Consider the following 20,906-nt stretch of genomic DNA (forward strand, 5'->3'; position numbering starts at 1 on the left):
AAATGTGTATGATAAAAAGCATGAGTCATCAGGGAATTGTCATTGTGAGAGAGCTTACCAACTGTAATTACTTTACTCAAAGATGTGAAAGCATTTATGTCCCTAAGTGCTTGTTGAGGTGGGCAATTTCCTTTACGATCCTCTTCTGACCTGTGCCTTGTGTTATGGAAAGGGAACACAGAATATCCACTAGGTTACTATTTAGAAATAAACATAGTACATACATCGATCCCAGTATGCCCAACACCTATACCAGCCTATAAATTATCTGCTGTCTCAATGTGTATGCCTATTGTTCTTGGATGTATATCATATTTTATTATGGCATCTAGATTTAAATCCAATTCCTCTGTATTTTCCCAGATTGCTATTTGGCCTTGAGCTGAACAATGATTTTGAGACAGAAAGAAACATTGTGAAAAGGATTACCCTCATTCACATTTGAATAAATTAAGGAAAATAATGTTGGTTTCCTGTGTGCCAATCTCGTTGAGAATAACCCACACACAATACTTTTCAGACGTGTGTTCATTATCTTCCAATCATAATTATATTGATAGTAAACTCTTCTAGTTGATAGCAATTGATTTTATTTAACAACAATAAAAGTAGATTTTGTCATTAATATCAATCAATCAATAGATCCATCCTCCTTCCTTTGTATTTGTGTAAACGTCAATCGTTCGTGCTCAACGCAGTTACGTTGTGTGGCGCTAGGAAGTTCGTCACTGTTTGGAGTTCAGGCGCGTCTCGAGCTGTGTTTTCTGTTTAATTTCAGGTGCGGTTCGAATTTTGTTTAGGTTCAAATCTGACTCGAAGCAGAAACTGATCGCAAATATCAGCTTGGATAAACATATCATCGAGGATCTTGATCATATTCATCACTGCACCGGAGTCGGTTTAGTCAGCGCAACTTGTGTCGAGATGAGTGTGGAGGCGTACGGGCCGAGTTCTCAAACGCTCACCTTCCTGGACACGGAGGAAGCGGAGCTACTTGGGGCTGATACCCAGGGCTCGGAGTACGAGTTTACCGATTTTACACTCCCCAGCCAGACGCAAACTCAAGGCCAAACCCAGAGTCAGCTGGACAATCAGGTTTGTATTCTTCATGTGAAACTAGCCAATCGTGCATGCTTGCCCTCCATCAATTCCTACAACTGCTAACGCTAGCTAGCTAACGTTACTGTTAGCCAGCTAGCTACTACTAGCCATGTTCGCTCACTGGCTAACTAGTTAACTCGTGTTTGCTAACATACACTGGTAAATTGTCAACTATGACTATGTAGCAATCACTGCTGGCTGACTAGTATTACAAAATGAGCTATAACTAGCTAACTTCAGCAGTATTATTTAGCTATCAAACCACCTTGTCTGCCAACTCGTAACGTTAGAAATCCACAACCATTGACTTCATCCTCTCAAATGAGGCCAAAAACATATGCTAAATGTTGGTAATGCTTAAAGTGCAAACTAGTTTGTTATCCAACAACAGTACCAATGAATGTGTGGATAACGAGTTCTGCAGTAATTCCTAGTCTTCCTCAAGTAATTGACTGGTAACATACAAATTCGTCAACAAATAAAAAGTTAGGTATGTTGTTACACCCACCGTAAGAAACTTCAAAGTTCATAGTAGTGGCAAAGGAAATATGTCTCTACCTAGTGCCATAGCGATGCCTCCATGTTTTTGGCATTGTTGCAATCCTAATTCAACCATGTTCCATCTGTAGGTGAATGGTCCTGATGAAGGGCTTCACAATGGAGGAGTCGATGATGTGGCCAAGGCGAGCCAACTCCTTGCTGAGTTGAACTTCGAGGAGGATGAAGAAGACACCTATTACATCAAAGACCTCCCACTGCATGCTTGCAGGTAGGAGAGCGAGCCAAACACTTGATTACTAATTTGTACAATTGTCCCACAGTATCAGAATGTTAAACAGCCATCACTAACATTGAGTGGCTGCTGCCAACATACTGACTCTAATCTCTAGCCACTTTAATAATAAAAAATTGGATTAATAAATGTATCACTAGTCACTTTAAACAATGCCACTTTATATAATGTTTACATACCCTACATTACTCATCTCATATGTATATACTGTACTCTACTGCATCTTGCCTATGCCGTTTTGCCATCGCTCATCCATATATTTATATGTACATATTCTTATTCATTCCTTTATACTTGTGTGTATAAGTTGTTGTGAAATTGTTAGAATACTTGTTAGATATTACTGCACGGTCAGAACTAGATGCACAAACATTTCGCTACACTCGCATTAACATTGCTAACCATGTGTATGTGACAAATAAAATGTGATTTGATTAGTTGAATTGTTATAGGAACATATGGACAAACACTTTTATACATGCAACACCCTACTAACTAAGATTTAGAGTTTGCTAATAAGGTAACATATTCCCTTTTTGTAATTTCAAAATATTTCAACTCTGTTATTGCTTTCTGTGCGCTGCACCCAATACATATGTATGTCATAGAAGGGCCTTTTGCTATGTTTATTTTTTCAGTTACTGTGGCATCCATGATCCTGCATCTGTGGTGTACTGCAACACAAGCAAGAAGTGGTTCTGCAATGGACGTGGTAATACATCTGGCAGGTATGCAACACTCCAGTGTCTCATACACTAAAAATGTGTATTCATAACATGCACTTGTATTTATTATAGATCCCCATTAGCTGCTGCCAAGGCAGCATCTACTCTTCCTGGGCTCCAGCAAAATTAAGGCAGTTTATACAATTTTGAAAGCATTACAATACATTCACAGATTTCACAGCACACTGTGTGCCCTCAGGCCCCTACTCCATCACTACCACATATCTACAGTACAAAATCCCTGTGTACGTGTGTATGCATCTGTCTGCCTATGTTTGTTGCTTCAGTCCCGCTGTTCCATAAGGTGCATTTTTATATATATATATATTTTTTAATCTAATTTTACCACGTCAGTTACTTGATGTGGAATAGAGCCATGACTGCATGGATATCTATGTAATATAGTGCACTTCCCATAGTCTGTTCTGGCCTTGGACTGTGAAGAGACCTTTTGTGGGTTATGCATGGGTGTCCGAGCTGTGCGCCAGTAGTTCAGACAGACTGCTCGGTGCATTCAACATGTCAATACGTCTCATAAATACAAGTAGTGATAAAGTCAATCTCTCCTCCACTTTGAGCCAGGAGAGATTGACATGTATATTATTCATATTAGCTCTGTGTTCATCCAAGGGCCAGCCGTGCTGCCCTGTTCTGAGCCAATTGCAATTTTCTTAAGTCCCTTTTTGTGGCACCTGACCACACGACTGAACAGTAGTCCAGGTGCAACAAAACTAGGGCCTGTAGGACCTGCCTTGTTGATAGTGTTGTTAAGAAGGCAGAGCAGCGCTTTATTATGGACATACTTCTCCCCATCTTAGCTACTGTTGTATCAATATGTTTTGACCATGACAGTTTACAATCCAGGGTTACTACAAGCAGGTTAGTCACCTCAACTTGCTCAATGTCCACATTATTCATTATGAGATTTAGTTGAGGTTTAGTGACTGATTTGTCCCAAATATAATGCTTTTAGTTTTAGAAATATTTAACTTATTCCTTGCCACCCACTCTAAAACTAACTGCAACTCTTTGTTATGTGTTGCAGTAATTTCAGTTGCTGTAGTAGCTGACATTTATAGTGTTGAGATATCCAGGGGGCTTTACTATTCTTAGTTAGCGGAATGACTTTTGCTTCCCTCCATGCCTGGGGGCACATACGTTTTAGTAGGCTTACATTGAAAATATGGCAAATAGGAGTGGCAATATCGTCTGCTGTTATCCTCAGTAATTTTCCATCCAAGTTGTCAGACCCCGGTGGCTTGTCCTTGTTGATAGACAACACATTTTTTTTGACCTCTTCCACACTCACTTTACTGAATTCAAAATTACAATGCTTGTCTTTTCATCATTTGGTCAGATATACTTGGATGTGTAGTGTCAGTGTTTTGTTGCTGGCATGTCATGCCTAACTTTGCTAATCTTGCCAATGAAAAATAAAAAAAAAATCATTAAAGTAGTTGGCAATAACAGTTGGTTTTGTGATGAATGATTCATCTGATTCAATGAATGATGGAGCTTAGTTAGCTTTTTTCCCCAAAATATAATTTAAGGTGATCCAAAACTTTTTACCATCATTCTTGGTCGTTTATGTTTATTTCATAGTGTAGTTTCTTCGTCTTTTTATTCAGTTTAGTCACATGATTTCTCAATTTGCAGTACGTTTGCCAATCGATTGTGTAGCCATTCCTTTTGCCTCATCCCTCTCAACCATACCATTTTTCAATTCCTTATCAATACACAGCGATTTGAGTCATTTTCTTAATAGTTGCATGCTTATTAGTATCTGGAGTAAGCAATTTATTAAGTGAAGTATCTGATTGCTCCTCATTACACACCACAGACCAACAAATATTCTTTGCATCAACAACATAGGAATCACTACAAAATGTATTGTATCACCTCTTATACACTATATTAGGCCCAGCCTTCAGAACTTTGGTTTTCCTAGATATGGATACTATATTGTGATCACTACATCTGATGGATACTGCTTTCAAGCTAATTTCTGCAGCATTAGTAAAGATGTGATCAATACATGTTGATGATTTCATTCATTCGTGTGCTGTTTGTAACTACCCTGGTAGGTTAACTGATAACCTGAACCAGGTTACAGTCACTGGTTACAGTTTGAAGCTTTTTCTTGAGTGGGCAGCTTGATGAAAGCCAGTCAATATTTAAATCACCTAGAAAATATACCTCTCGGTTGATGTCACATACATTATCAAGCATTTCACACAGGTTATCCAGATACTGACTGTTAGCACTTGGTGGTCTATAGCAGCTTCCCACCAGAATGGGCTTTAGGTGAGGCAGATGAACCTGTAGCCGTATTAGTTCAACAGTATTTAGCATGATATCCTCTCATCTTTACAGGAATGTGGTTATGAATATAAGCAGCAACACCTCCACCATTGGCATTTCTGTCTTTTTTTGTAAATGTTATAACCATGTATTGCTACCACTGTATCATCAAATGTATTATCTAAGGGAGGTTCAGAAACAATCAGAATATGAATATAATCTTTTACTAGCATGTTATTGATTTCATGAACCTTGTTTCTTAAGCTACATATGTTAATGTGGGCTATTTTGAGCACTCCGCTTACATGCGTGTGCAAGTAAGTTGATACTCTCCCATGCTCTCATTCAGTCACATAGTGAACCACTTGGTGAGAGCCAAATGCAAAGAGGTGACTCTGCACAAAGATGGACCACTGGGTGAGACGGTGCTGGAGTGCTACAACTGTGGCTGTCGCAACGTCTTCCTCCTGGGCTTCATCCCCGCCAAGGCCGACTCGGTGGTGGTGCTGCTGTGCAGGTGTGTACAATCAGATGAATAAGGGGGAATGGTGGCTAACAGTGGGTGTGATGTGATGGACTGATTCTGCATGTGTGATTACCATAGATTTGACAGTATGTGTATTGCCATAGATACCATGATTTAAACGTAAGTATGTCATATTTTGGCAAGAGAGCAACACAACCATCTGTCCATGGACAGACTTTCGATAACGCGAATATATGTTGACAGTATTCATATGTTTGTGCTACTAGGCAGCCATGTGCCAGTCAGAGCAGCCTGAAGGACATCAACTGGGACAGCTCCCAGTGGCAGCCGCTGATCCAGGACCGCTGCTTCCTGTCCTGGCTGGTGAAGATCCCCTCGGAGCAGGAGCAGCTCCGGGCCCGCCAGATCACCGCCCAGCAGATCAACAAGCTGGAGGAGCTCTGGAAGGTACTAGGCTGGCTTAACCTATCCAGAGCCATCAAGTAGACATAGCTTAACCTCAGAAATAATCATAAAACACCACAGCATCTGACATACTGGGTGGGGGGCAACCAAATTAGGCAGGGGAAGCCCCCACCTATCAGTAGCTGTCGGAGAAAGCAGTCAGTGTTCCCATATATGGACGTGAATGAAAGCATGAACTTGTGCATCATCCTCTCGTCTCAGGATAATCCCACAGCCACTCTGGAGGACCTGGAGAAGCCCGGCGTAGACGAGGAGCCCCAGCATGTGCTGCTGCGCTACGAGGATGCCTACCAGTACCAGAACATCTTCGGCCCCCTCGTCAAGCTGGAGGCTGACTACGACAAGAAGCTGAAAGAGTCCCAGGTACAGCCTCCACATCCCCCTTAGATAATCCCTTAACTCCCCTTTAAGTCAACATAAGGGCAGTCACAAATGCATCTACTGTGCCACGGCCTACTATAACGTACACATTCTATGCAGTATAAGTTTACTTATGTCTTGTGTGAGGTGAAATTATAATGGTGGAAACCTTGCTGTAACCCTGCCAAATTTATGAAATCAGTGAAAATGTTCAGGGAAGGATGCAAGTTCAAAGAAACATAAATTGTACTTGAACATAGCAGGGTGGCTGAGTTGTTTTTTTATGTAGCTAATGACAGTATGACTAATTTGTTAGACTTTTTTTTCTCCCTTTGTTCTCATCTATAACTCTTCACAGACCCAAGATAATATAACGGTCAGGTGGGACCTGGGGCTAAATAAAAAGCGGATTGCCTATTTCTCCTTGCCCAAGACGGATTCAGGTGGTAATTATTTCAATGGACTTTTCTGTCTACCAGTGGTTCTGTTGTGCATAGAGAACCCACACATCCCATACCTGCATCCCCAGTGGTGTGTGTGTGTTTTTGTGCTGGCCGTTTTGTGTACGGTATTGTATTTTGTCCTCCACCTTGCAACCATTATTCATATCTTTTTGGATGTACTGTAGGTTTGAGCAAAGTGTTTCTAACTTCTCTGTTGTGGTTGTTTGCACAGACATGCGGCTGATGCAAGGAGATGAGATATGTCTGCGCTACAAAGGAGAGCTGGCCCCACTCTGGAAGGGCATCGGCCATGTCATCAAAGTCCCAGACAGTATCCTTTAACTGAGAGATCATTCTGAAGAAAAACACATTTTCTTCACAGTGGTTGCTCATCCCTACCTTTTTGATCTCAAAGTGTTCCCTTTTTTAGCAAATAGGATCCACCTCTCCATCTTTCCTTTTCCATGATGGGGTCAGGGGAAAAAGTTGTTTTGCGTCTCAACTCGTCAGCCAATCTGAACAATCTCAATGTCTCAAACGAAAACTCGTTTTTTGGTCGCCATTGCAAAACGTGAGGTAAGCAGTCTGATGCTAGCCACGTTATTGGGTTGTAACGTTTAAAGCCTTGCATAAAGAAATCATATTTTATTGGGAGATAGTTAAAGAGCTAGTCTACCGTAGCACTCCCTTCGGAGAGGCCCATCCAGGGGTTATCACCCCTCTAGATTGTATCTGATGTATGCTAATGTTGGGAAAATCTACAGTTTTGTAGACCTTTCATCCCTACTATTAACCCCGTTCAAGGGGAGAGAAAAAAACCATCTTTTTCTTTCTAACATTCCACAAAGAAAGGCTATTTTGCTGTACTTATTTCCTTAGCACCCTTTGTGAAAGACTATGGAGATGAGATTGCTATAGAATTGCGCAGCAGTGTTGGAGCTCCTGTGGAAATACCCCACAACTTCCAGGTGGATTTTGTGTGGAAGTCCACTTCCTTTGACAGGTACGACAAGCAGATCAGAATATTTAATCAGTTCTACTTTGGTTTTTGATGCTCTGATGTTCTTAACGTGACTTGATTTCCAGAGAGTACTGATTGCACAGCTAAAGCTGCATTTCACACGAATTATCACCAACATAAATTCTGTTGGTTATATATTAAAGAATTGAATGAATAAGACATGATATAAAGGTACTAGCTTGTATTATTGTTAACCACATCACTCTTTATCTCCACTATAACCCACTGGGTTTCAGAATGCAGAGTGCCCTGAAGACCTTTGCTGTGGACGAGACATCCGTGTCAGGCTACATCTATCACAAGCTGCTGGGCCACGAGGTGGAGGATGTCATCATCAAGTGTCAGTTGCCCAAACGCTTCACTGCACAGGGCCTGCCTGACCTCAATCACTCTCAGGTCTGACCCCCACTCCAAACACCTCACTGACTTGACCCCACCTGACCGTAGGGCCTGACACTTTTGAATTTCTAACCAATTAGTTTTAGTGAATTAATGATTAGAAAAGGAAGACATTTCCTCATGATAGTAATGTAGTCTTATAATCAAGAGGAACTTCATCTGGAGTTAAATGTTCATTTCCTGTACTTCCATGTGCTTGTCTTTATGCGCAACGTTCACAAGTGTTTTGGCTTTGATTTGTGTGTTAAAATAGGTGTATGCTGTGAAGACTGTGCTGCAGAGACCCCTCAGTCTTATCCAAGGCCCCCCCGGCACTGGGAAAACGGTCACCTCTGCCACCATAGTGTACCACCTCGCCAGGCAGGGCAATGGGTAAGGCAGTTCACACTCAGAATCTCACATCCTCATTATGTATTTGTTAAAAGCAAGTCATTTTAGCGGAAGCTCTTATCCAGAGCAACTTAAAGGTAGGCTATGTACAAGAAGGCTAAACATCAAAGAAAACTATGAAAGTACGCTATGGTATCTGCTCGTTGTCATTGCACTCTGCATTCATCCGTTGTGTGTTTGGTTCTGCAGGCCCGTGCTGGTGTGTGCTCCCAGTAACATCGCAGTGGACCAGCTGACTGAGAAGATCCACATGTCGGGCCTGAAGGTGGTCAGGCTGTGTGCTAAAAGCAGAGAAGCCATCGACTCCCCTGTCTCCTTCCTGGCCCTGCACAACCAGATCCGCAACATGGACAGGTGGGGCATGCTGGGAAATTAAGTCCTTTTTTTGCACTGTCTGAACTTGAATTGTACTGCCATAGTGGTGCTGTCATAATCACTCCTGTTAATACCTTTAGCAATGTATTAGCCTTGTTTAAATATCAAATAATGAAGAAAAGGGAAGGATGCATTTGTTAACTGCTTCAATAGAACCATTGAATAGTTCTGCCAGATTTGCTAACAGGGGTCATGCTTAGTTTTCTGTCCTTGCCAAGTGTTACTTTTTAATATAATAACTGTAAGTCTATGTGTTGCTAATGACTCAACATGCTGTGTCTACTGTGACCCCCAGTATGCCAGAGCTCCAGAAGCTGCAGCAGCTGAAGGATGAGACCGGGGAGCTGTCGTCCGCTGATGAGAAGCGCTACCGGGCCCTGAAGCGCACCGCTGAGAGAGAGCTGCTCATGGTGAGGAGGACACTTCACACTACCACTTTTGTCGCCCAATAAGCCACAGCAGTTACAACAGTCTTATGAGAACAGTACTGCAAGTCCTGTGATGTAGAATGTTTTTTGACCTAGTGACGATATGGGTTCCCCATTCCTCTAATTTTAAACCAACTCATAACCTGTTTGCCACTGTCCCTCATTAGAATGCAGATGTGATCTGCTGTACCTGTGTCGGGGCAGGAGACCCCCGCCTGGCCAAGATGCAGTTCCGCTCCATCCTAATCGATGAGAGCACCCAGGCCACCGAGCCAGAGTGCATGGTGCCCGTGGTCCTGGGTGCCAAGCAGGTACACACAAAAACAACTATTTATGCTTAAGATTGGTTCAATCCCAATGTTCTTTGCATGGACATGTTTTGACAAAAAGTGTCAATGGTTCAACTCAGTCAATTTTTATGTGACCTACTCAATCCCGACTTAAAAAAAAATTTGAGCCAAAGAAATGGACATGGTCTGTTTAAAAGACTGTACCAGACAATGTAATTTCCCAGTGTTGATTTCACTACAGCTCGAGAGAGGCTAAACATTTCTGGTTAATTGTCATTTAATCGTTAACTCCCCCTCCACAGCTCATTCTGGTAGGAGACCACTGCCAGCTGGGCCCAGTAGTGATGTGTAAGAAGGCAGCCAAGGCGGGCCTGTCCCAGTCTCTGTTTGAGCGTCTGGTGGTGCTGGGCATCAGGCCCATCCGTCTGCAGGTGCAGTACCGCATGCACCCGGCCCTCAGCGCTTTCCCCTCCAACATCTTCTACGAGGGCTCCCTGCAGAACGGAGTCACCGCTGGTGAGTTAATGTTTTTACCAGGCTTCTTGCTCATATTATAGCTTTTGAATTGGTCATGTGTACAACAATAATTAACTTATTATTAGCAATGTACTGGTGCCTAGTGCCTACTAACATTTCCCCACAAAATATACAGAAGAGCAACTACAAAAGTTTCTGTAGAAACCATGTTTGTTTGCAATCTAGAAGTAGCAGTGTATGGATTCAAGCAGTGTTTCAGATACCAATGGGTTTCTGTTCAAACACTGAGTTTCAAACACTTACTCTACTGCGGAAGTTTAAAATTAGGCCACTCTGAAATCTTCTGTAACTCTACTCTAACTCGAAGTGTATTGCTTTTCGGCACATATTTGCTGCCAATTTAGGTTTGTTCACAATCTCCCTGGCTTATTGAAGACGAAGTGCCGTACTAACCATGTTGACAATGCATTTTTTTTCTGGGCAGCTGATCGCATCAAGAAAGGCTTTGACTTCCAGTGGCCACAGCCAGACAAACCCATGTTCTTCTATGTGACTCAAGGCCAGGAGGAAATCGCTAGCTCTGGAACATCCTACCTGAACAGGTACGCCTCACAGTCCAGTCAAGGTTCATCTCAAAGTATCAACAGCATTGTAAAGTCCATGGAGAATAAGAGCACCTCCTCCCAGTTGCCCACTGCCCTGAGGCTAGGAAACACTGTCACCACCGATGAAATTATCGATTATCGTAGATTTTCTACGGCTGGCCATGCTTTCCACCTGGCTACTCCTACCCCGGCCAACAGCTCTGCACCTCCCGCAGCTCTGCCCCCCCCCGCTTCTCCTTCACCCAAATCTAGACAGCTGATGTTCTGAAAGAGCGGCAAAATCTGGATCCGCCTCCATTGTTGCAACCCCTATTGCTAGCCTGTTCAACCCCTCTTTTGTATCATCTGAGATCCCTGAAGATTGGAAAGCTGCCGCAGTCATCCCCCTCTTCAAAGGGGGAGACACTCTAGACCCAAACGGTTATAGACCTATATCCATCCTGCCCTGCCTTTCTAAAATCTTCAAAAGCCAAGTTAACAAACAGATCGCCGACCATTTTGAATCCCACCGTACCTGCTCCACTATGCAATCTGGTTTCTGAGCTGGTCATGGGTGCACCTCAGCCACGCTCAAGGTCTTAAACTATATCATAACCGCCATCGATAAAAGACAGTACTGTGCAGCCGTCTTCATCGACCTGGCTAAGGCTTTCGACTCTGTCAATCACCACATTCTTATCGGCAGACTCAATAGCCTTGGTTTCTCAAATTACTGCCTCGCCTGGTTCACTAACTACTTCTCAGACAGAGTTCAGTGTGTCAAATCGGAGGGCATGTTGTCCGGACCTCTGCCAGTCTCTATGGGGGTGCCACAGGGTTCAATTCTCAGGTCGACTCTTTCCTCTGTATATATTAATGATGTCGCTCTTGCTGCTGGTGATTCTCTGATCCACCTCTACACAGACGACACCATTCTGTCTACTTCTGGCCCTTCTTTGGACACTGTGTTAACAAACCTCCGAACAAGCTTCAATGCCATACAACACTCCTTCCGTGGCCTCCAACTGCTCTTAAATGCTAGTAAAACTAAATGCATGCTCTTCAACAGATTGCTGCCCGCACCTGCACGCCCAATTAGCATCACTACTCTGGACGGTTCTGGCTTAGAATATGTGGACAACTACAAATACCTAGGTGTCTGGTTAGACTGTAAACTCTCCTTCCAGACTCACATTAAGCATCTCCAATCCAAAATTAAATCTAGAATAAGCTTCCTATTTCGTAACAAGCCTCCTTCACTCATGCTGCCAAACATACCCTCGTAAAACTGACTATCCTACCGAACCTTGACTTCGCAGATGTCATTTACAAAATAGTCTCCAACACTCTACTCAGCAAAGTGGATGCAGTCTATCACAGTGCCTTCCGTTTTGTCACCAAAGCCCCATATACTACCTACCACTGTGACCTGTATGCTCTCTTTGGCTGACCCTCACTACATATTCGTCGCCAAACCCACTGGCTCCAGGTCATCTATAAGTCTTTGCTAGGTAAAGCCCTGCCTTATCTCAGCTCACTGGTCACCATAGCAACACCCATCCGTAGCACTCGCTCCAGAAGGTATATTTCACTGGTGATCCCCAATGCCAACACCTCCTTGGACCGCCTTTCCTTCCAGTTCTCTGCTGCCAATGACTGGAACAAATTGCAAAAATCACTGAAGCTGGAGACTATTATCTTCCTCTCTAATTTTAAGCATCAGCTGTCAGAGCAGCTTACTGATCACTGTACCTGTACACAGCCAATCTGTAAATAGCACACCCAACTACCTCATCCCCATATTATATTTATACACTGCTCAAAAAAATAAAGGGAACACTAAAATAACACATCCTAGATCTGAATGAATGAAATAATGTTATTAACTACTTTTTTCTTTACATAGTTGAATGTGCTGACAACAAAATCACACAAAAATAATCAATGAAAATCCAATTTATCAACCCATGGAGGTCTGGATTTGGAGTCACACTCAAAATTAAAGTGGAAAACCACACTACAGGCTGATCCAACTTTGATGTAATGTCCTTAAAACAAGTCAAAATGAGGCTCAGTAGTGTGTGTGTGGCCTCCACGTGCCTGTATGACCTCCCTACAACGCCTGGGCATGCTCCTGATGAGGTGGCGGATGGTCTCCTGAGGGATCTCCTCCCAGACCTGGACTAAAGCATCCGCCAACTCCTGGACAGTCTGTGGTGCAACGTGGCGTTGGTGGATGGAGCGAGACATGTCCCAGATGTGCTCAATTGGATTCAGGTCTGGGGAACGGGCGGGCCAGTCCATAGCATCAATGCCTTCCTCTTGCAGGAACTGCTGACACACTCCAGCCACATGAGGTCTAGCCTTGTCTTGCATTAGGAGGAACCCAGGGCCAACCGCACCAGCATATGGTCTCACAAGGGGTCTGAGGATCTCATCTCGGTACATAATGGCAGTCAGGCTACCTCTGGCGAGCACATGGAGGGCTGTGCGGCCCCCCCAAAGAAATGCCACCCCACACCATGACTGACCCACCGCCAAACCGGTCATGCTGGAGGATGTTGCAGGCAGCAGAACGTTCGCCACGGCGTCTCCAGACTCTGTCACGTCTGTCACATGTGCTCAGTGTGAACCTGCTTTCATCTGTGAAGAGCACAGGGCGCCAGTGGCGAATTTGCCAATCTTGGTGTTCTCTGGCAAATGCCAAACGTCCTGCACGGTGTTGGGCTGTAAGCACAACCCCCACCTGTGGACGTCGGGCCCTCATACCACCCTCATGGAGTCTGTTTCTGACCGTTTGAGCAGACACATGCACATTTGTGGCCTGCTGGAGGTCATTTTGCAGGGCTCTGGCAGTGCTCCTCCTGCTCCTCCTTGCACAAAGGCGGAGGTAGCGGTCCTGCTGCTGGGTTGTTGCCCTCCTACGGCCTCCTCCACGTCTCCTGATGTACTGGCCTGTCTCCTGGTAGCGCCTCCATGCTCTGGACACTACGCTGACAGACACAGCAAACCTTCTTGCCACAGCTCGCATTGATGTGCCATCCTGGATGAGCTGCACTACCTGAGCCACTTGTGTGGGTTGTAGACTCCGTCTCATGCTACCACTAGAGTGAAAGCACCGCCAGCATTCAAAAGTGACCAAAACATCAGCCAGGAAGCATAGGAACTGAGAAGTGGTCTGTGGTCACCACCTGCTGAACCACTCCTTTATTGGGGGTGTCTTGCTAATTGCCTATAATTTCCACCTGTTGTCTATTCCATTTGCACAACAGCATGTGAAATGTATTGTCAATCAGTGTTGCTTCCTAAGTGGACAGTTTGATTTCACAGAAGTGTGATTGACTTGGAGTTACATTGTGTTGTTTAATTGTTCCCTTTATTTTTTGGAGCAGTATATATATATTTTTTTTCTCCTTTGCACCCCAGTATCTCTACTTGCACTTTCATCTTCTGCTCATCTATCACTCCAGTGTTTAATTGCTAAATTGTATTTATTTCGCCACTACGGCCTATTTATTGCCTTAGCTCCCTAATCTAACTTAATTTGCTCACACTGTATATATACTTTTCTGTTGTTACTGACTGTATGTTTGTTTATTCCATGTGTAACTCTGTGTTGTTTGTGTCGCACTGCTTTGCTTTATCTTGGCCAGGTCGTAAATGAGAACTTGTTCTCAACTGGCCTACCTGGTTAAATAAAGGTGAAATAAAAAAATAATAATTGATTGCTATTTTGGAATGCAACTAGCGTATCTTTTGTTTGTTTGGAACTATTTGAACTACCATCCCCTTCTCCCCAGAACTGAGGCAGCTAATGTGGAGAAGATCACCACCAGGCTGCTGAAGGCTGGAGCCAAGCCTGACCAGATAGGCATCATCACCCCCTACGAGGGCCAGAGGTCCTACCTGGTGCAGTACATGCAGTTTAGCGGCTCCCTCCACACCAAGCTCTACCAGGTACAGCAGTATAGTTTAACTTACACTGTAAAAAAAATTAAAAAATACGGAGACAATTTGATTTATTTTTGTTGTCACTGTCTTCTCAAGAACATAATTTTGTCATATTGATTTGCTTTATTGTTCTGCAGGTGGTAGCAGATTTATAAAATCTCAAATCAATATTACGTTACTACTAATATGTCGCAACCTGTTGCATTTGACCAATGCATGCGTTACAAAACTGTTCTGTCCTCTTTTCTCTGCTGTCAGGAGGTTGAGATCGCCAGCGTGGACGCGTTCCAGGGCAGGGAGAAAGACTTCATCATTCTGTCATGCGTCCGAGCCAACGAGCATCAGGGCATCGGCTTCCTCAACGACCCGCGCCGTCTCAACGTGGCCCTCACCAGAGCCAAGTAAGCATCTGGACCTTTAGTCTTCATTCTCACCACAGCTTCTCTGGAAGGATTAATAATAATCGTAATAGTGGTTCAGCAGCAATACGTGATTAATTTAGAAGCGATTCATGTGTAAATCCATTTTATATCATGTATGAATCAATTTGACCCATGACCCCCCCCCCCCCAACCCCCCTTCTTCGATGGGTATAGCGGCTCGGCCTGCGAGGTTGTTTCCCTCAGAAATATTAATGACTACCTCTGATTTAGACTGTAATTATTGACCATTTTGACTGTCATGTTTACCCTTCCTGTCGATGTGAATGTAGACAATGCAAACGCATTGGTCAAAGATCTTGTCACCGAAGTACAAATGCCTGCAACACTTAATGGTTCATTCTATGATAGCAGATTAAAGGCAATCTCCCACTGACCAGTGTTGTATATTGTGTAACGCATGTTTTCAGGTATGGGGTGATCATTGTGGGCAACCCCAAGGCCCTGTCCAAGCAGCCTCTGTGGAACCACCTGCTCAACTACTACAAGGAGCAGAAGGTTCTGGTGGAGGGACCCCTCAACAACCTGCGAGAGAGCCTGATGCAGTTCAGCAAGCCCCGCAAGCTGGTCAACGCCATTAACCCTGTGAGTTATTACACACACACACACACACACACACACACACACACACCCTATGTGTGGGAGTGTACAGCTGACATATGTTTTCAGTGTGGTTATTTATCCCTAGTCCCATATACATGTTATTTAGTCATACTTTTAACACTTCTTCCCCAGTAACATTTGTAACACTTTTTCTCAGTTACACTCTGAACTCCGTAACACTTTTGTTGGCCAATATGTTACGACAAAAGAACAGCAGTGCTTCTGCGTTTTTCCTGGGTATTGAACCCATGTCTGTGTTCCAGGGAGCCCGGTTCATGAGCACTGCCATGTATGACGCCCGCGAGGCTCTCATTCCTGGGTCTGCCTACGATCGCAGCAGCGCAGGTCAGTGGAAAAGTACCTCTTTAATCATTGTTTTATAATGTGTTAACTTTGTTCTGTACCTCCTTCAATAGCTGCTAACATTTTCACACCTAGACATCCTCTTCATATAGGCTAATGCATGGGCAGTGCCATTGAGGACTTTCCTTTTGAAGTAGTCAACTGGGTGGGACTTCCTATGGGTTAAGGAAGGGTCATCAAGAGGGATCAGACAATGAATTAGGCTTTTGAGTAAAAGTTCCATAACTGCAGGTGACAGTAAATCGCCAATCTTGGCTTTTTACCTGTTCAAACAACACACTCCAGGTGGCAGTGTGCACCCTTTCAGTTTTACCAACTCATAGAAGTAGTAGAAGAAGAATACTGACCCTACTTCAGAATGGAGATGGCCTCAATGGCGCTGCTCATGCTCTCACAGACACCATAATGGGACAGATACAATGAAAAGTCCTATCATTTGGGCTCCCACGTGGCGCAGCAGTCTAAAGCACTGCATCTCAGTGCTTGAGGCGTCACTACAGACACCCTGGTTCGATTCCAGGCTGTATCACAACCGGCCGTGATTGGGAGATCCATAAGGCGGAGCACAATTGGCCAGTGTAGGCCGTCATTGTAAATAAGAATTTGTTCTTAACTGACTTGCCTAGTTAAATAAAGGTTACATTTAAAATAATTGCTACATGGAACAAATACAGTCTCCAGTGATGTGACCACTCACACATGCATGACTACTGTGACATGTTTCTTTCAACAGGGCGTCCATCCAACATGTACTTCCAAACCCACGACCAGATCGGCATGATTGGGGCCGGGCCAGCCCACATGGCAGCCATGAACATGCCTATTCCATTCAACTTGGTGATACCTCCCATGCCTCCGCCAGGCTACCTGGCCCAGGCTAACGGCCCTGCTGCAGGTGAGCAGGAAGCAAACGGCCATTATTCATTTTGTGCATATATTGACTGGTGGAATATTTATTTGTCCCTGTGAAGTTGGACAGTATCCAAATAATATCCAGTCTCTGTGTTCTACTTGGACCTTGGAGTTGCTTGACAGTGTGTCACTGTTGTGGTGATGGTATGTTACAGGGCTTTGGAGATGTCCTCGTACCCCTACTATTTCTCCTCTGCAATGCATGTTCACTGTTTGTTACTCTGTTTTGATAAGTGAGCTGACGTTAGTCTCTCTGCCACGCAGGTCGTGGTGGGGTGCTGAAGGGCAAAGCGGGGCGTGGCGGGCGCCAGAGGACCCGCGGCATGGGGAACCACAGTGGCAGTGGGCAAAGCAATGGGCCAAACAGCCAGGACGTGTCTTCCCAGCCCTTCTCCCAGGGGCCACTCACCCAGGGCTACATCACCATGAGCCAGCCCTCACAGATGAGCCAACCTGGCCTCTCCCAGCCTGAACTGTCCCAGGTAACAATACTGGCTTAAACTCCACTCTCTACTACCTCAGCTATACCAAATTAGACTGGCCTCGTACTCCTATGCCCAATCCCAAATCGCCCCCACACTGCAATTGTTGAGATCTGAGAGGATTAGATGGGTATAAATAACAATTTTAATAGCTTCACCTTGCCCAGTGGCTATATGTAATGTTTGTCATATTGCTTACACTAAACAAGAAGCCAGTATGGTAATCATAAAGTATCCAATATGATAATGGCGCCACCAGTGATTGGCTGGGTGAAGGTTCATTTTGCTGATATCATCTGATCCTCTCAGGGAAATGTTGGAAGAATTAGTGTGTTGTTTTATCTTGGACGTTATTGGGTGTTTCTCCTTCTGTTGTAACAGGACAGTTATCTAGGCGATGAGTTCAAGTCCCAGATCGACGTGGCTCTGTCGCAGGACTCGACTTACCAGGGTGAACGTGCATACCAACATGGTGGGGTGACTGGACTGTCACAGTACTAAAGTGTAAGATAACTATTCCCATTCCTCACAATACTAGAGTTGAATCAAGAACTGTTATTTATTTTGTCCTCTACTGCACAGTCTACAATGAGCTTCAGAAAATTGTTGGTGGAAGGCATTTTGAATATCCTTCTCATTTCCTTTTTTCAGGTTGTTGGAAGAGGAGCTAGGCTTGAGCTGAGCTTAGTTCATCAGCATTTTAATCTGGGTAATAATAAATAAAAAAATGGATACCTGTTTTCCTCTGCTACAACTGAAGCACCACCGTGTGAAATCAACGGGAGAGAGAAACCAACCAATCACGAGAGAGAAAGAAAGCGAAAGAAAGAACGGACGGCCAGGAAAAGCAAACGAGTGGGAGTGAGGGACCACTGCTGGCACATGGGGACGAGCACGAGAGGAAGGCGACAGCAGGCGCTCGAGCTGTCGTGAGGAAGACGAAACGGGAACGAAGAAACAAAATGAGGCACAACTCCCAATGAAAGATGCCCACCCACCCCCATCTCAACCCCTTCCCCACCTTCCCTTCAAACCTCACGCCTCTCTGAGGGCATGACCAGTTGTCCAGAGGACCTCTCTCTTTGAGCAGCGAACAGGGAAAGACAAGTTCTCAAGCAACTTGGCTGGGGGAGCGCATTCCGCTAACTCTCAAAAGCAGTTAATAGGAAAGTGGGGGGGGTACGGAACGCTTCAAGCAGGCAACATAGGAAATCCTCACCTCAAAGTTGATCGGTTGTCACACCCGTTGGATACCCAGACTCATTTGATTAGATTGATGTGGAGTAAGAGTGGCGGTGTCGATCCCGACTCGTAGACCTGAAATCTCATCAAATGACAGCAAGAGGAACACTTCACGTCGTCGTTCAATTTTGAGTTGAAAAGGTTTCTGCGCTAAAGTCTGATATTAAAGAACTTTTAATTGAAATGCCTTTGATTGCCTTGGGAACCATTGGCTTTTTCAACAGGTCTTTTCAGAAATAGGTGGTTTACTAGAAATCCGGGGGAGTTGAGTGGCATGGGGATTTCAGAGGAAAGTTTCTCAAGATGTGAGCTCTGGATCCGAGAGTAATCCTATATCATAATGACCAGCATTGAGGTATATTAACTCAATGTTATTTGAAGTTGCGGCAAAGGCCTTTTTGATCTTTTGAAAGTGGGGGTGACGTGAGATGTCGCCCACTATGCTACTGGGCGGATCATTTTCAATTTTTTTAAATGCTTTGTATGCTTAGATTGGCAGCGGCTTTGAAGTAACGCTTTACTCGGGGGAATTCCTTGTTGATGTAAAATCCGTCTGCATGAAACAAATTCCCATGCAAAGTGAAGACGGATATTAAGGAAAACTGATTTCCTCTATAGTCTACACACAATGTTGTGTCACTATTGAAGTTGCAAGAGATGGGTGGCTATGTGTGAAACAAAGAACAGGTAAGGTATAGCCAAGGTAGAAAGACGAGGCTTGTGAACTCCTTGAATGGATACAAATCCTTTGATTCTAGTTATTTTATTTAATATGGAATAGTGAATTGGGGTTCAAATTTGAATGTGAAATGCAGTCGCCCATAAAGAATGTTAGCTACATGACTAGAATTAAGTTGTCAAATCCAAAGCATTTGAAACCACTTCACACAATCCGTAAAATGACGACTGGTACTGATTTTCAGAGGTGACAAAGTGATTTCTCACATGGAAGAATGTGTACATCCGAATCAGTGGCCATAACTTCCTTTGATTATTTGCAGGGACAAAGCAGCACAAAACATGAATGTAGGTCAAAGCATGGTTGGCACTTTTAAGTGAAAGCAACCTAAGCCAGCATATACCAATTTATTAGAAAGAATCAGTGAACATGGCCAGTATGTTATGACCTTGAAACCACGCAATACTGGTTTCTCAAAGGACTAACTGATACAAGCCACCTTCTCTTAGGAGGTTGCCTGGCGGTTAAGAACATTGGGCCAGTAACCAAAAGGTTGATGGCTCAAATCCCTGAGCTGTATAGGGGAAAAATCTGTCTGTGCCCTGAAGCAAGGCTCTTAACCCCAATTGCTCCTGTAAGTTGCTCTGGATAAGAATGTCTGCTAAATGACAAAAATGTCAAATGAGTTCCCACCAAATCAGGAGAAGGGCTTTCCTTTTGTAACTTTGATTTTATGTGCGTTTTACATTTTTGGCTTCCCTGTAGTTTACCCATTGTAGCTGTTTACTCCAGATTCCTATGGCTCCAAACCCTCCATTCTTTCCCCTATGTGAATTCTAATGTAATCTATCCGCCCCCTAGCATTTCCTTTTTTGGCCCATTTGCTTGTGCACCATACATTTTTTTGTAGACAGCAACGTTTCACTTAAGTAGTTATCTGATGACAAAGGGTGGTGAAATAATGGTTTTATTTTTAGGTTTTAAATCAATCCCTGAAGGCAAAAGCCACAAACTATATTTGGGTATTTTTTTCATTAGTCCAACTGTTGATAGTCCCAAAAGTTAAGATATTGGACTTAATCAGTGTCACCGGCCACATCATTATGACATGCAAAACATTTTGGGACTGTCTCAACAGTGGACTAATAGATTTTCCCTTTAAATAAACTATCCATGGGACTTTTGTATTTAGAAATCGTCGTCTATCAGTTTTTAGAAATGTTTGGGTGCTTAGCACCAAATTGAGAATATTCATTTTAGCTCACAACCTTTGTCTTCCGATGTCCATAAATTTGTTTGTCATCACTTGACTTTGAATTTGTCAATCCAAAAGACATTGTATGACAATCATGCTGTCAAATAGCTAGTCGTGGTTGAAACATGCTTAGACGTTTGATTGACAATATCTATTGATTCCTTACATGTTTTAGGATATTTTAGTACGGTAATCTGCCTTCCTTCCCAGCATTTGAAAATCTGTGCACTTCATGGATTTGCAGGAACGAGTGTTTTATTTGCAGCGACGATTAATTCAAGACATTTCGCCTTATGATTCCTTTCTTGTAAAACATCAATAAAGTTTGCTTCTGTCAAAG

General features: G+C 43.7%; 1 protein-coding gene across 2 annotated transcripts; it reads left to right on the top strand.

Annotated features, from left to right (window-relative positions):
- Nucleotides 1-696: 696 nt before the first annotated feature.
- On the top strand, nt 697-20,905 carry LOC106573910 (regulator of nonsense transcripts 1). 2 transcript variants are annotated; one of them, XM_014149362.2, is made up of 24 exons: nt 697-1,095; nt 1,731-1,870; nt 2,533-2,622; nt 5,270-5,437; nt 5,674-5,854; nt 6,074-6,235; nt 6,591-6,678; nt 6,908-7,006; nt 7,555-7,678; nt 7,933-8,092; nt 8,349-8,467; nt 8,675-8,839; nt 9,156-9,270; nt 9,456-9,599; nt 9,881-10,094; nt 10,540-10,657; nt 14,440-14,596; nt 14,849-14,991; nt 15,441-15,615; nt 15,897-15,978; nt 16,730-16,891; nt 17,173-17,390; nt 17,772-17,894; nt 18,042-20,905. In XM_014149362.2, exons 1-23 carry the CDS (start codon nt 925-927, stop codon nt 17,889-17,891), a joined length of 3,315 nt encoding a protein of 1,104 aa, XP_014004837.1. In that variant the 5' UTR covers nt 697-924; the 3' UTR covers nt 17,892-17,894; nt 18,042-20,905. The 2 variants fall into 2 exon arrangements, with proteins under 2 accessions (XP_014004837.1, XP_014004838.1); XM_014149363.2 differs by having other exon boundaries at nt 7,570-7,678.
- Nucleotide 20,906: the final 1 nt, after the last annotated feature.

The sequence above is a fragment of the Salmo salar genome, chromosome ssa16 (assembly GCF_905237065.1).
Source record: "Salmo salar chromosome ssa16, Ssal_v3.1, whole genome shotgun sequence".
NCBI lineage: Eukaryota > Metazoa > Chordata > Actinopteri > Salmoniformes > Salmonidae > Salmo > Salmo salar.